Source organism: Eschscholzia californica, unplaced genomic scaffold (genome assembly GCF_041429995.1).
Source record: "Eschscholzia californica isolate CP2 unplaced genomic scaffold, dmEscCali1.0.p SCAF_5, whole genome shotgun sequence".
NCBI lineage: Eukaryota > Viridiplantae > Streptophyta > Magnoliopsida > Ranunculales > Papaveraceae > Eschscholzia > Eschscholzia californica.
The window spans coordinates 51,639,394-51,655,123 of record NW_028238472.1 but is presented as its reverse complement, the minus strand read 5'-3'; the positions used below and the strand labels follow the sequence as shown (position 1 = coordinate 51,655,123).

The 15,730-nt window shown below is 36.8% G+C and overlaps 3 protein-coding genes across 3 annotated transcripts; all 3 read right to left on the bottom strand.

Annotated features, from left to right (window-relative positions):
- Nucleotides 1-521: 521 nt before the first annotated feature.
- Nucleotides 522-1,991, bottom strand: LOC147540406 (putative F-box protein At1g32420). The gene has a single exon (XM_086643215.1). The coding sequence runs from the start codon at nucleotides 1,989-1,991 to the stop codon at nucleotides 522-524; it is 1,470 nt and encodes a 489-aa protein (XP_086499341.1).
- Nucleotides 1,992-3,490: 1,499 nt separating this feature from the next.
- Nucleotides 3,491-8,131, bottom strand: LOC147540405 (porphobilinogen deaminase, chloroplastic-like). The gene is made up of 5 exons (XM_086644360.1): nucleotides 7,553-8,131; nucleotides 6,070-6,475; nucleotides 4,763-4,966; nucleotides 4,407-4,584; nucleotides 3,491-3,913 (listed from the first exon to the last, which is right to left on the bottom strand). Exons 1-5 carry the CDS (start codon nucleotides 7,810-7,812, stop codon nucleotides 3,786-3,788), a joined length of 1,176 nt encoding a protein of 391 aa, XP_086500486.1. The 5' UTR covers nucleotides 7,813-8,131; the 3' UTR covers nucleotides 3,491-3,785.
- A 224-nt stretch (nucleotides 8,132-8,355) lies between these two features.
- LOC147540404 (LOW protein: exocyst complex component-like protein) lies at nucleotides 8,356-13,150 on the bottom strand. The gene is made up of 7 exons (XM_086644359.1): nucleotides 13,022-13,150; nucleotides 12,348-12,442; nucleotides 11,094-12,141; nucleotides 9,797-10,321; nucleotides 9,272-9,460; nucleotides 9,056-9,192; nucleotides 8,356-8,960 (listed from the first exon to the last, which is right to left on the bottom strand). The coding sequence occupies exons 1-7, from the start codon at nucleotides 13,115-13,117 to the stop codon at nucleotides 8,693-8,695; spliced, it is 2,358 nt and encodes a 785-aa protein (XP_086500485.1). The 5' UTR covers nucleotides 13,118-13,150; the 3' UTR covers nucleotides 8,356-8,692.
- Nucleotides 13,151-15,730: the final 2,580 nt, after the last annotated feature.

Here is a 15,730-nt window from a genome sequence, read left to right as displayed (position 1 = left end):
GTAGTGGAATAATATAATCAACTGTTACCGCTCAGACCGTCTGGCTGAAATATCATTCAAAATTAAAATTTTATCTTCTTTTAACGATTAGTTTGTTCAAAGACAGTTCTTCTAGGGTTGTTGGAGGCATCCACAGGAATCTGAAATACTTGGTAAGCAACAGGTTTTCGATCTATTAGGCTCTTGAATTTTGCCCGACTGGTCATCTTTACTCCACTAGGTTAAACCAGTTCGGTCTACGTTATTACTTGTTGACCTTGAGATATTGTATAAGAATAACCTGCAAACAATGTGGTAATGCAAATCGAGAGAGCTTATAATAGAATGTGGTAATAAAAGAAAAGTAGAAACCAAATTCATAAAACTACTAAATTACATGAAAAGGAATGCAACCATAAGCTAGAAAGAAGGCAAATAGAGTACTCTAAGTTACTTGAAACGTAATGCAAAAATAAGTTTAACAAATGGTAAATAAAGTTTTTATATGAATTAAAGTTGATTCTTCTGCAACAACGGTGGTGTCAGAAAGTATTGTGATTGTTAAGGGACAAAAGACTTTCGGAGAAAGTAGCAAAAAAATCTGCATGACATAATTGTTGAACTGAGGGCGGGATACCACTTACATCAACCTCTGTCCAACTACTCTTCTTCCAATCGTAACAATAAATAGACAGACATCTCTTCTTCTCCCCATGACCCCAAATAGTTGATGTTACAAATATCTTGTCAACTGATCCTACGAAAGTACGAAACTTAACAGATTGCGTCCTCTCCATATCGAAAGGCAATGTGATAGTGTTTACTTTACTCCATCTTTCCTTCTTTTTAGGGGAAGAACTAGTAGGGGTTCCATTGATCTCCTCCACCTCTTTGTCTTTGTAATCATTATCTTGGTACACATACATGTGGAACATACTTTTGTTCTGTCTAACTGCCATAGCTAAATTCCCATCCACTTCAAATAAATAAACAATCTCATGATAGCATAAATCACCGAGAACCCTAGGGTGATCAAGAATGAAATCAGGTATTGTGATTGTTCTGAACTTCTCACTTCCTACATCAAATGCCACTAAGCATGCAGAATGGGAAAAACCGGCAAGCGCCCATTCTCTAGTTGAACTTGTGGTCCAGTAAATAACACCATTCACATAAACGTAATTTTTGTCTAGAGGAGTCGATGGAACCCCTTCGATCGTTCTCCATCTATTATTATTACCATCCCGCCTGATGGTCAAAACTTGACAAATATCATAACAGGCATTTGACTCCATGGTCCACACACAAACCAATTTGTGTTCATTAGTGGCGGGATCAAAACCAAATCCGTGTCGGGATATTACTATATGTTTAAATTTTTCTCGTACCACGGAAGATGGTTGAAACCGAGGTGATACTTCTCCAGTCCTGATATTGTATATACGAGCATCACGTTCAGAAAATAAGTTAATGTGACATACTAGTCCGTTTACAGGATTTGATATGATATCGTACGAAGGTGAGTCTATCTCCCTTACTGTGTCAACCACTAGTTTTAGTTTTGTAGGCGGGCAAGGGCGACCACTCCCATTGCATTCTTCTTCTTCTCCAAACAAGAGTTCAGCTGTGATGTGGGATTCTTTAAATGGACAAAAAAATCTCTTTCTCATTATTTTCTCTTCCTCTGTGAGTTGTAGAGGAACGACGATAAATATACGAGGAGGATGAAGTCTTGTTTTTGAACGGGTAAGGTGTAAATCAATCAAGTATTGTTCTTTTTGAATCACGGAAGACCAATTTTTGCAAACACTTTTGAAACGAGAAAGGGTTTTCACTGGAAGTCTTGTTAGTATCTCACATACAAACCAATCACTATTTCTAATAATACCAAAAGAAGAAGAAGAAGAAACCCTAATACCTTTACCTCTGGAAGTCTTCTTCTTCTTCTTTCTCCCCTGTTTTGGTTTCTTTGTTTTGAACATGGGGGGATTATAAACACCACCACCTTTCATCTCTGAAAATTATTATTAGTTTCTCTGTACCTTTTAAGATTCTGCCCGACCAGGAAGAAGAAAACTTAGAAGAAGAAGATGAAGAAGCAGAGGTTGGTGGTTTAGTCTAACTGCCTTTTAAACCCTCGAATGGAATGGGGGCGGGAATTTTGCCCATGAGCCCAAACTCGCACACGGGCACACGAGCCCAATGAGGACCATGGACGCCCGCGTCCGTCTCGTGCACACCCCGCCCAGTCCGTCAAGTTTTGGTTGGCAGGCATGGATTAAAACTTCTACCAGCGCACCTGTCCATGCCCGCACCCACCCCAATCATAACCAACCAAATCAATTTTTTTGGTTGATAGAAGCCCGACCGCCTGTGTTACTAGGTCTAGTTGAGATGGTAAACAATATGTTTAAGAGTGGTCACACGAACCCAATGCATTGATTTGCAATCGTCCAAGAGAATTCCTAGAAGTTATTGAAGTTGTCTTTGGCTTTGAGGGAGCAAAGAGTGGGATAAGTTTATATTATATCTCATTACAATTCTTCATTAGTTTTCAATGTGAGATTAAATTTTTAACAGGAACAACACAAATAATGTTAGTATTAATCCCACATTGTTTCTTTAAAATCAGGAAAGGTGTTTGGAGACTTTATAATATGAGAAGAAAAAGTGAGTTTTTTCAAGTCATGAGATTACCTGCTACCCGCCCACCCATACCCGAATTACCCGAGTTTCTTAATGGGCTTGGGCGGGTAATGCGCAAGGCGAATTTCAAAATTGCTCGCCTGGTTAACTCAATTACCCTAATAGCCATTGAAGTTTGGTGTCCGATCCGCCCGACCTGATGCTTGAAGTGCCCACGGACGAGCCCAATTCCTACCCCTAGGCCGCTAACACTTAGGGCAAACCATATAATAAAACAGAAAGGAAAATGTTGACGAGGACAAATGCCGTTTCTTAATAAAGGATGTATAAGCATCTATGTTTAGAAATTATCGCGATTTAAAATTAAAGTTCTATTTCTTAGTCGATCTTCGTGAATAATGATGTATTTGGATGTGTAAGCATCTATGTTTAGCAATTATCACGATCTAAAATTAAAGTTCTATTTCTTAGTCGATCTTCGTGAATAATGATGTATTTGGATGTATAAGCATCTATATTTAGCAATTATCACGATCTGAAATTCAATATTTTGTCCCTAAGAAATAAATAAAGTATAAAAGATGGTTGTCTTGTACAATTAAAGTGATCTATAAAAAGAACAAATGGCACCTTTAGTGTTTGTTTACATAAAAGTTAAGACATTTTCTTCTTATTTCGAGTTCATATAATCAAATTTGTTTCATCTATCAGCATTGTTCAGTACCTGTTCAGACCATCCGGCTGAAATATCATTCAAAATTAAAAAAATTATCTTCTTTTTAACGATTAGATTGTTTAAAGTTTCAAAAAGATAACGATTGGATTGTTTAAAGTTTGTCTCTAGAGATCGATTTCACAACATATATGTGAAAATGTAGAAGCATAGTTCTTCATTTCGTTTATGAAATATGTAACAACAGATTTTTCAATTACAGCACCATATCAGAAAATTATGATCCAACAGATGAAAAGTACAGGAGAATTTGAAAAATGATGACATTCTGATACTAAATTTAAAACCAGAATCTAATCTTAACTATCAAACATGACTTGCTATCTAGCTCTTCGAACAACTAAGCCGGTAAAACACAAATGGGGAAGCAGAAAAAGAAAGAACGAACAATTTCTCAGATGATTGTACTCTCCTTATTCTGTTTTGCTTACTTTAGGGTTGTTAAGAAATCAAAGAAAGCAGGACCTGCACGTGAGCGTAACTCCTCACCAGCATCCTTCCCCATTTGAATCATATCATGAATAGCATAAGCACCTTTTCTTGATGTTTCAAGTACTGAAATAGGAAGTAATGAATATGTCAAAATAAGAATGAGTTCGTAGAGACGTCGCAATGACAGTAACATCTGCAGTTTCTTTCGTGCACAAACACATTTTCGTTTCGTTTCTCCACCCACTCTATATAGCCAATTTTTTTAACCTACTGCATGTGGGTGAGCATGTGGGTGAGCATGTGTGCTCGCACCCGAGTGTGGACGCGTGTGTGCATACGTGTGTGTGCGCGCTCGAGTGTGCGCGTTCCTGTGTGCGTGTATGTGTGTCGTGTGTGTGTGATGTTAACCTTAACCAGACTGAGTCCCAAGTGGCTTTGGTCATGTTTCTCTGCTTGTCAATTGTTTTAGGAGACACTTCCACTTTTGCCATAAAAGGTAGGCTATATTTCCAAAGAGACGGCTAATCATTTCTTTGAATAAATTGAAACAAGTAGTAGTCCGGCAGGAACCATCCAAACTATATAATCAGTAGACATCTCAATTCCAGAATTTTACCTTGAGTTCCATCAGGAGAAGCCACCAACCCTCTAAACACACAATAACCATCTTCGTCTCGGTGTGCATAGCCTGCTATAGGAGTCCGACAGGAACCATCCAATGTTGCAAGGAAGGCTCTCTCACATGAGACGGCTAATCTTGTTTCCTCGTGATTCAAGGACGCAATGTATTCAGCCTGAATGAAAATTAAATAAATATTTACTGGTTGGCGTAATTTTCATTCATTAAAAAAGAACAAAAATACGAAAACGAGAAACTGATCCTGACCCACTAGGGCACAACCAATACTGGTACAGTGTTGGGGCTTATTAAGAACACTGATACTCAAGGTTTTTATGTCAAGAAATAAGTACCATCTTATCATCATTGGTTCGGCAAGCAATTCCAATGGCTCCTTGAGCAATGGCTGGAAGCATTTCATCTATTGATAAAATGGTAGTAACAGTGTCTGTCATATTAAGGCGTTTGAGGCCAGCCAAGGCTAATAAAGTCGCTTGGACCTGCCCTTCTCTAAGTTTCTTTAATCTTGTTTGAACATTGCCTCTGAAGTTCTCAACCTGCAAACAGGGAAATGAAATACAAAAGAGTGAAAAACAGAAACAAGAGCTAGTAAGATAACAGAAGATGGCATGATCTCATGAAAGAATGAAGTTTTCCAATTTAACCGACCAGTGAAATAAACCTTACACAACAACTGATTATAGTTGATTTTGAAAAATTGACAAGGAAAATGGTGAAAAGGTAATTCCATTGTGATCAAAATACCAAGTGGTTTTATGATATGGTAGTTAAACTGCAAACATCCTAAGAGCCAAAGCATCAACAACACACAAGGAGGTAGTTGTGGTAAGCTCTATGATATGGTGGTCTAAGGGTATCATTCTTGATCAATAATCAGAACTAGATCTATAAGGAAATTAGATAGTTAAGGAAGACGATCTACCCACTTCAGCAAAAGAAGGTTGACGAAAACATTGAAGAAGAAGCATCCCAATGCACACATCCCCCCATGGGTCGGTTTTATAGAGCTAAAAATGAGTCAGAAAGATAGTTTATCTAAAGATAAACTAAAGGATATAGCTATGATTTCGAAAACTTAGTACTTGGTAAAGACTCTAAAGACAATTTATTATCCATCATTGACACCGTTAACAAATAGTTATAAGGCGCCATCTTTACAAGTGCCTAGGTTGGGTCGGTTTTATAGAGCTAAAAATGAGTCAGAATGATAGTCTATCTAAAGAGAAACTAAAGGATATAGCAATGATTTCGAAAACTTAGTCCTTGGTAAATAGTCTAAAGACAATTTATTATCCATCATTGACACCATTAACGAAAAGTTAGAAGGCGCCATTTTTACAAGTGCCTGGGTTGAAAAATTATGTTAAATAACCATTTTAACTATCCTGCACGAGAACCTACTTTCTTTGTTTTCTATGTCTTATTTATTTATTTGAGTGAAAAATAGAAGGAACATTTTGTTAAAAAATGGTGATGGAATTTGAATTTCTACGTTTTCTACTGTAGATTGCACGGAATCGGGCAGTATCAGTCAATTCAACCTATCAGCATCGGATGCCGATTGCCAATCTCCAAGTCGTGGAATTTCACTTTACCAGTTAATCCCTTCAGTGACATATGTAGTCTAATAATTGCTTACCTTCAGTGACGGATATCTGTGTAGTATTTGGGACTGTCTCCTAAGGGAAGCACTACCAACAACGCTTCCAGCAGGAAGCTCGCCCAGAGAAGCGGCAGTCAAGGAAATAAACGCGTCTCGGACGTCCTCCCTCGGGAGGTTGCAAGGTAAAATCGTCCCATCGGGTAAATATGTAGGCACGTCTTTCATAGAGTGGACAGCAATATCAATGTCACCATTCAATAGTGCCTCATCAATCTCCTTGGTGAATAGGCCTTTTCCGCCTATATCTGCAAGAGGTTGATCTAGGATCTTATCCCCGGTAGTTTTTATAATTATAATTTCGATAGCCCCTTCTTCGGCCAACTCTGAATGTGACTCCTTGAGTTTATCCCGTGTCTGATAAGCCTGAGCAAGTGCCAGTGGGCTGTCCTACATAAACAATAGAAATTATATTATCCAACAGAAAACAAATCAGTGATTAAATCCGAAAAAATAGCATAAAAATCGAAATAATTAAGTTATCAAGTAGCTTAACTTATTTACCGTAACTAGAAAACTCAACTTCTTAACTATACACCTAACTGCTATTGGACACATTTCACATAACCAAACATGAGAATCGAAATTGAGAGCTATTCTTACTGCTAAATGGAATGTTCTAACTAGCTAATACTTGCATCCATATTTCAAGGAAGAAGAAGAACTACCCCTTCAATGAGTGGTGTATATGCTTTTTCTCAATAGAGACCTCCTACCCATTCACTATCAAACTTTAGAAGCTTTGAAGTAATCCTTTAATTTGCCACGAAAGCCCATTCAGCTCTCTCAAGCTCGAAATATGTGTGCTTGATGAAGTACTTAGTAGGTGAATCTTACCAATAGTTCCAAGTCCTCAATATTGATTTCTGCATTAATAATGGTAAAGAAAACTTTATGAATATGCATCTTCTCTTAATGGGTGACATTTATTGTTCTTCACTCAGAATTTTATAGATCAGTCCTTGATCCACCACTAACTGTAGATTCTCACTCTACAGTTCCAAAATGCACCTGGGGAGCTTTAGCACAGACTTAAGTCGCTCTTTGCAGCTTGCCCGTGCTCCACCAGTGCCCTAGCTCCAAAGTTTCTATAAACCTAGGTCTATTAAACATCAAATATTCAAATCCTATGAAAGATATAAATTAACCCCAACTTTTCATCCCCAATTTTGCTTCTAGCATAAGAAATGGAAACCAAAATTCCAAACATCATAAATTAATTTGAGAAACAAAACTATTAGAAACAAGAACAACCCATAACCACTAAAAATTCACATAAATCACCCCAAATTGAAATTGAACAAGGAACATACAGGAATCCAAAATCACATAAACAACCACAAAAATGGAACAAAAAACAAAACAAGAACAAAACATAATCAGCCATATCATAAAAAAGAGAAAAGGGAATACATTTAGAACAAAATACAGATAGATAGAAGAGAAAGGGAGATTTTTATACCTTCCCCTAGTTCCAATTTTGATAAGGGAAACCTTGTTCTGGGTTTGCTGCTCAATGGTAACAGAAGCTCTTGTCAATACAAGCTTTCCTCCTCTATTTCTTCCATGATGATGGTGGGTATTGTTGTTGTTGTAATTGGAAAGTGGGTATTCAAGAGATGGAGGGGGAAACCCAATAGCTGAAATTGAAGATCTTAGATGACTGTTAGTAGTAGATGAACCTAAGAAAATAGATTGCTTCAGGGCTATGTTCATCTCCATTAATGACCTTGTCTCAGAACTAGAGAGAGAGAGAGAGAGGGTAGATGATTATTTGATGATTTGAAGGTTTGGGTATTGTAGAAGAAGAAGAATTATTGAGAGGGGATCTGGAAGAAGAGAAGAAAGATGAGATAATGTCAGATGAAGAACCAATCAAAATGCTCTTTTTTTTCTTCTTTCCACCCACTTTTACTTGAGAGTGAGATAATGGCGGTAAAAGAGTTTCACTCCTCCGAAGCAATGTCCAATTTAAAACTCAAATTAGTCGTGGAAGTATAAATTTTAGGCTCTTGAGGTTCGACTCTAGGCTCTTGCAGATGACCTTCAAAGGTGTTATTGTGAAAATTTAATTAGATCAGACAGTTACAGTGCATATTCAATTTATGAACTTTGATGTATCTTTGTATTATCTCTTCGTGATGTACTAACAGTAATCTTCACAAATTGGGTGATCTTCTGAGCTCTGATGTGCTAACTCTTTAGACAATCCCCTGAAAAAGTGTAAGAAACTTGATTGAATAATGGAAAAGAGGACAGCAAACATACCCCCAATAAAAACTCCCTTTTTACTACATTTGCATATGATCTTGATGTACATGAATGATATCTGCAAAAGGTGAACCATATGATCCCTTACTAACTCTAACAACAAACAAGGTTTTCTTTCTTCTTCTTCTTCTACTTCTACCTTTTCTTCTACAGCAAAAAACCCTAATTAACTAAAATAATATTGTCTGAATCCGAAAGGAGACCGCGTCTTCCATGAAAATCTACCTATTATTCTATAACATTTGCCAAGTTCTGAAGCCATTCTTGTTTTCTGATGAAGCTTTGTTGTATATACCCGAATCGACAAAGGAGACAGATACTGGCAGCGGGATCAACTCTCGGGATCTGAGAAGTACATGGGACTTTCACCCTCACCATCGCCCATAGTTGCAGAAGCAAAAGAATCAGTAGATGAGTCTATGCTTGAGGGGCAAGAAAGACTATCGTCGGAATCAGAAATGATCTCATCGTGTAAAATGATGTGTTCATCAAGATCATCATGATCGGTATCTGATGCTTCTGACGCAGATCCCCCCAACATAAGTTTGTTTATTGCAGCTTTTGCGGTCTCAACGAACCACTCGTCTTCAGGAAGTGCACTATGTCCAAAGTAAAAGAAATGCAAATTTCAAGTGGTAAATTAAGAAGCAATTATACGGGGGAGAATATCAATAAGGGACAGACTGAGACGTACCTTTGTGGGTCTATGCCTTTTGCAGAGAAGGTTCTAATTGCTCGAGTAATAATGGCTGATGCAGTTTGGTGTACGTTTCGGGATGGGAAGCCTCCATAAACAGCGATTTCAACAATGAAGCGCATATCAAGAATTAACTGCAAATACAAATTTGTTTTTGTTTTCAATGTATGAAAGAAAAAGTATACTGGACATGCCTAATGCAAAAGAACACACCTGCTGTAAACCAAGTGGCTGAAGAGGGTGAGCCTCGTCCTCAAAGACATCCCAGAACTCTTGTTCATCAGATAACCATATAACCACTGTTTCCGTTAGCCGAGAAAGCAAATTTTTCTGTATCTTCTCTTTTCCAAGTAACACATCCCCAGCAACAGTTGCCAACTGTTGCAACTTTCCAAACAATGCCTGGTCCCAAGACGAATGACCTAATTATTAGCATCTGTTTGATATTTTTCGTAGCCCACTACGTAATACATTTTGCATGTTTAAAGGTCCAATGAGGGAAGGCCATTGACACAGTAATTCCACTATGGGATTGTATATAAGAGTAGCACCTTCTAGCCCATTTAATCAAAACCGTATTAGAGAATGAGCTTACAAGAGAAATCTCATGTGAAGGACGTTTTTTAGTAAAACTACAGAGTCAGAGACAACATATGTATTTGGAAGACAAACGAATTAGTTGCTGAATTTATATTGGCCTCGTATGTCAGAACACAAACAACTAGAAAAGAGTATCACCTGGAATGGCAGTGAAGGCAGTGGGTGGGATCCCGAGAACAGATCTTTTCCTCTACCATTTAAATAAATTTGAGCATCCAACCGAGTTTTGCCTTCTCTAGAGTAAATGAAGTTCAAAACATATTGCTGACAGAAATGATTTCTGAGCTTATTTAGGGAGTGTTGAAGTTGTCGCCTCCACTCTTTGAAGTCTATGGCATTACTTATACTGGGCGTGAAGTTCTCACTTGAGCCACTTCCTGGTTCCTTATTTTCAGTTTGTCCACTCCAAATTTTCGCCACGGCCATCGGCAGTAGTTCATCCGCAACAGAAAATGCAGTGCCCAAAAGCGCAAGTTGTTGAGAATCTGTTTCAGCCGTAAAGTTTATGACTTCTTTATGTTCTATGGGGTTATTATCCTCAATAGGGCCAGGTATAGATTTCATCAACGCGTCGACATAATTGTCAAACAGCTGAGATATTCTGTTCAAAATTGCCCCACCAAAATGAACAATGGCCAACGGAGTTAGCTGTTCTACAATATCCTGAAAGAGCAAGTACATACCATGTTAGATATCTACGATGTTATTGGAATTTGTGAAAATAAACTTGACATTCATAAGATAAGGAATTCTAGATATTTGGTGGCGGCAATAGAGGATTGGATCACAGATGAAATACTTGGTGTCATACTGCCATAGCATCATGTAACTAAATATGTATAGCCATGTTACTTAACATAAAATGATAGCCGTACAAGCAAACACATAAATAGTGAATTGGAGAACACATGTAGGTTTATCTTATCTTACACTCCTAAATGCATCGAACTGGACATGAGCATAGACATGATGAGCGGATAAATATGACACTAGCCTTGGTTCCATGAATCCATATCTATATATATACTCATTCCAATTGAATCCACATCGGCGAATCTTTTATCTGGGGTACTAATATTGGTTAATCTAAACATTGCACTAAAATTGGGTGCAACCTCAACTTTGACATTGATTCACTTAACCAATCAAAAGAACAAGTTTCGGCGACTCTTACTCATTTAACTCTTTGAATCTTCTTTTTGAAAAATCAGAATGGAAGGACTTGTAGGGATTGAGAAATTTAATACCCCTAACTTTCAAAAATAAAATGGCACGACTTCTAGAAATGTAATATAGTATCAGTTTTCAAAACTTTGGTGGGAATAAATATCAAGGCTAGAAGATAGTACGTTATTTACAGGAACAAGTTTTAGTCGGATTTTATCTACTCCTGTAAGAAAATACCAGATTATATTCAAGTCTTTGATCAACTTACATTGACGATGAACATGAATCTTGTTCCACTGTCTAAAAGCTCACTGTCTGATGATGAAACTGCAACAGCAGATAGCGGAGAGACAAAACGAGGTGACAAATCAAAGGTCTTATCATTCTGTGTGATATCAAGAACCATTCTCCTAGCTCGTCTGAAGTTCATCTCGAGTACTTCTTCAATATATGGGTGTAAAAGCACCATAAGCAACTTAGAAAGCTTAAGGTCCCTTGATTCCAGCATAGAGCAGTGATTGAGACTAGCCTGGACACAAATACTTACAGCACACATAGCAGAAACTGTCTCTGACGGGGGTGAATTCTCCTTAACCAGTCGAACAAAAGATTCCAACTCACATTCTGCCCACTGCACAATCTTGTTCGTATATGCAGGATTGTCACCAAAAATTGAATCAGATTCTTTTGCTGTGGCTAAGATCGAAGAAAATACAAGCTTCGAAAGAGTAGCTGGAAATGTTTCAGGATATATTGAGCATGAAGGAAGGAATGCTTCAATATTCTTATGGAGACGGGATTCACATGCTTTAAGAAGTAAGCGGTGTGCCGTAGATCCTTTTCCAAGTTTCAGTAAACCATTCAAAGCTAACTTAAGTTCCGCAATGCTCAATGATGGTTGTTCAGCAATCTCAACGAGCTGATTCTCGAGCAGCACTTTTCTCTTCTGGAAAGCAGTCCTATAAGATGAGATTTCGGCAGCGGATGCATCCTGTGAACCATGGAGCTCGGGACAACTTTTTTCTTCTGCCTCAATTGCATCTAAAGCCTCTTCAATTTTATGCTCAGCCAGGAGAACATCAATATTCTCCAAGACTGCCATCTTCTGAGTCTCTTCTTCATTGAGTAAGAGAATTTGATGTGTACCACCATGAGTATCTTCTTCGGCTTCAAGGGTTTCACCGTCAGCCTGGTTCCATTCTTCCAATTCGCGGCAAACTCCAGTCATCAAATCCTGTACAAGAATACCTTGAGCAGATACATGCTTATGCAGTTCAATCAATTCATGCTCCATTTCGCCAACTTCTTCTGATATCCTGTAAACAGCTCATATATCATCAGTCATAACTACTATAGAATGTAATACCTGAACCATATAAGTTGATTAATGAAGTACAAGAGCGAGTGATCATCATCTATGACCTAGGAAGAATTAGATCGGGGAAAGGGATTGGTCTCAGTGTCCTAAGATTCCAAGCGGCACAATCTATGTATCAAGCAAACAATTCGTACGATTCACTACCTGAGGAATGCCAAATATTTCGAATGCATATCGCCACATAAGTTTTCCACTGCATCTTTCAAGTCCAATAGCTCACAACAAAGTTGTCTGATTCCCTGAAAATAGAACAGAAAAGATTAGATAGCAGGAAATCGGAAGAAACAACTAAAAGGTAAGAAGAAGATGATATATATATATATATATATATATATATATATATATATATAGAGAGAGAGAGAGAGAGAGAGAGAGAGAGAGAGATCCAACAAGCTGTGCCCCCACCAAATTGATGCATGGTAAAATGAAAATCAACCTAGTTCCTTAAAATTTCAAAATGCGGTTTAAAAAAAATAAACCCACAAAGAAAACCCCAGAAATTAATCTGGGTAGTCTTAAAATAGAGATAACAAGCAGAAATTTTGTGCTTTACAAAATCACAATCTTTAGTAGCAGAAACAAACCCTAGAAAGGAACCCTCAAGAACTAGCTAATAATGAACTGAAACTTCCACATAAGGGTAACACTATGAATTAGTGAATTAAAGTACTTCAGAGTGTTAAAACCAGTTCAACACAATCATAACTTGAATCTACAAAAAAGTTGTAACTTTGATCTTTGATGAACTGTAAAATTTAGGGTAAAATGTGGCAAAAGTAAGATGAGAAAAATTAGAGTGAGAAAGAGAAAAATGAAACCTTTTCAGCGTTGGATTGATAAATGGAATTAATTTTGGATTGAGGAGTGATCCATTCGTGGGTTGGGTAGTCATCTTCTTCTTCACTGCTTTCCATTTTTCTCTTCCCTCTTTTCTTGACGAGTTCTTTCACAAACTCAAGACTTTACTCGCTCACTTCTTCATTAGATGTTATTTTTGGGTGGAAATGTCTTTCAGATGCCAACCCATTGGGTTAGGACATCTCAAATGTCTATGTAGAGAAACTGGGAAAGTGAGGTGTGTGACGCTCCAAACCATATCACTTGTGAGTATGACAATATCGATATTGTATCCGCTTTAAACACCTTATGCTTTAAACACCTTAGGTCCAAGCTCGCAGATACGGAAGTTTTTTCTTGGAAAATGCTCCACGAGCCCACCAAATATACTTTTATACTTACTAAGCTTCAGCATTCATCTACAACTCAGACTCCAGATATCTCGTGAGCAATGTGAAATTATCACAGTGAATATGTGGTTTGATCAGATCAATTATTCATCTTTCCTCTTCTCACATGTCTGGTTGGTCAAGGTCGACAATCCCATCAAGGCTTTGCCTGATGTGATTGAGTCAAATCAATCGACCGTCCTCTCTCTCTCACATGTCTAGTTGGTCAGGATCGACAACCACATCAAGACTCTGGCTAGTGTCAACCAAGATCTTGGCGTCATTTAACAATTTTTTTCTTCTAAATGTTGTTAATTATGGGTGGAACTGGATTGAGAGACTTCAAACCAACTCTAATAGTTACCTCTAGTATATACACCGACGTTAGGATGAGGGTCGTTATAACGACTTTCAACTTTTCTAAATATCTCATTCCTCCCTCCCGCATGATTAGTTTAAACTTTTTACTATGGAGATGGTTTTTAAGGATAGAAGTGTAATGGGAAATTTCCTCCGAGGAACGAACTAATAGTCCATTGTATTAATTCAAATTTGTGCATGTTTACAAACGTTAAGGATTAGAATTTGTTACAAGAACCAATAAAATGTGATTTTACTCCAACAACAGGTAACTAACGTTAATTTAGTTTAAATACATAAACAAAAGATACTTAAGTGTTGTCAACTTCATTTTTTTTATCTTGGACTGAATACAAATTTTATAACCGATTGAACCACCACTAAAAGAAACCTTTGCGGTCGTATTTTTCATAAAGAGACCTGGAAAGAAGAGGAAGTGAAAAGTTATCGTATAACCGTGCCACAATCAATCTCCATTTTTCAAGGTTGAAATTTTAGATTTGAAAGATGAAGAAAACATGTTAAGAGAACCTCAACGATTATTCTACTTACATGACGACATTTATAGTTTATCAAACACATGGAAATAAAAAAAGGCGGGTCTGTCACATTACGGGGTTAAATGTGAATCAACGAACAACAATTACGTCACTCGGAGGGCCAAATTTATAGTTTATCAAAATACGGGACTCAAACTCAGATTTGACATTTAAAAAAATGTAAGAACAAAAATAAACAAAAGTTAAAAGACTGATTGATTAAAGAAGATGAATAAGAGTAAAACAACATACTGCTCTAAATCTGGGTATGAAACGCTCATTTGGTTCCATCAAAAGAGAGAAAGTGGCGTGAATCTAAGGGGGGGGGGGGGGGTAGTGGAGCACAGACTTTCATGGACAAAATGTCCCGTAGACATTTCGGATGAGTTATTATAGACAACATGTGTTCATAGACATTTTCAAGACATTGAGAGTTTGTAGACAAAATGTCTTTATAGACATTTCAAGACATTTGATCCATAGACAAAATGTCCTGGGGACATTTTAAGATCTTGAGTCCATTGACAAAATGTGTAATGCATATTATATTTGTGCTAATCAAAAATATATTTTTCGACTTTTGTAGACATCTGTGAATATTTGTGGACATTGATGGACATTTGGTAGATATTTATTATTTTAATATTATTATTATTATTTAATCACATGAAATAATATATTAATACTAACATTTCAAAAATATATTTTTCGACTTTCGTAAACATCTGTGAATCTGTGAATATTTGTGGACATTGATGGACATTTGGTAGATATTTATTATTTTAATATTATTATTATTTTTTAATTACATGAAATAATATATTTATACTAACATTTCAAAAATATATTTTTCGACTTTCGTAGACATCTGTAAATATTGTGGACATTGGTGGACATTTGGTAGACATTTACTATTTTAATATTATTATTATTGTTTAATCACATGAAATAATATGTTTATACTAACATTTCAAAAATATATTTTTCGACTTTCGTAGACATCTGTGAATATTTGTGGACATTGATGGACATTTGGTAGACATTTATTATTTTAATATTATTATTATTGTTTAATCACATGAAATAATATATTTATACTAACATTTCAAAAATATATTTTTCGACTTTCGTAAACATCTGTGAATATTTGTGGACATTGATGGACATTTGGTAGACATTTATTATTTTAATATTATTATTGTTGTTTGATCACATGATGGACTTCAAATGTCTCTTGTTTTTTGAAAGACATTTTGGCTTCCAAATTTGTCCCAAATCCTTCACAAATTCATCAAACTATGAAGTCCACCAAAGTCTGGGACATAATTGTCTACAATCGAATGCCTCGGACTTTCATAGACTCTCAAATGTCTGGATTTGAATGCCTCAGACTTTCGTGGAC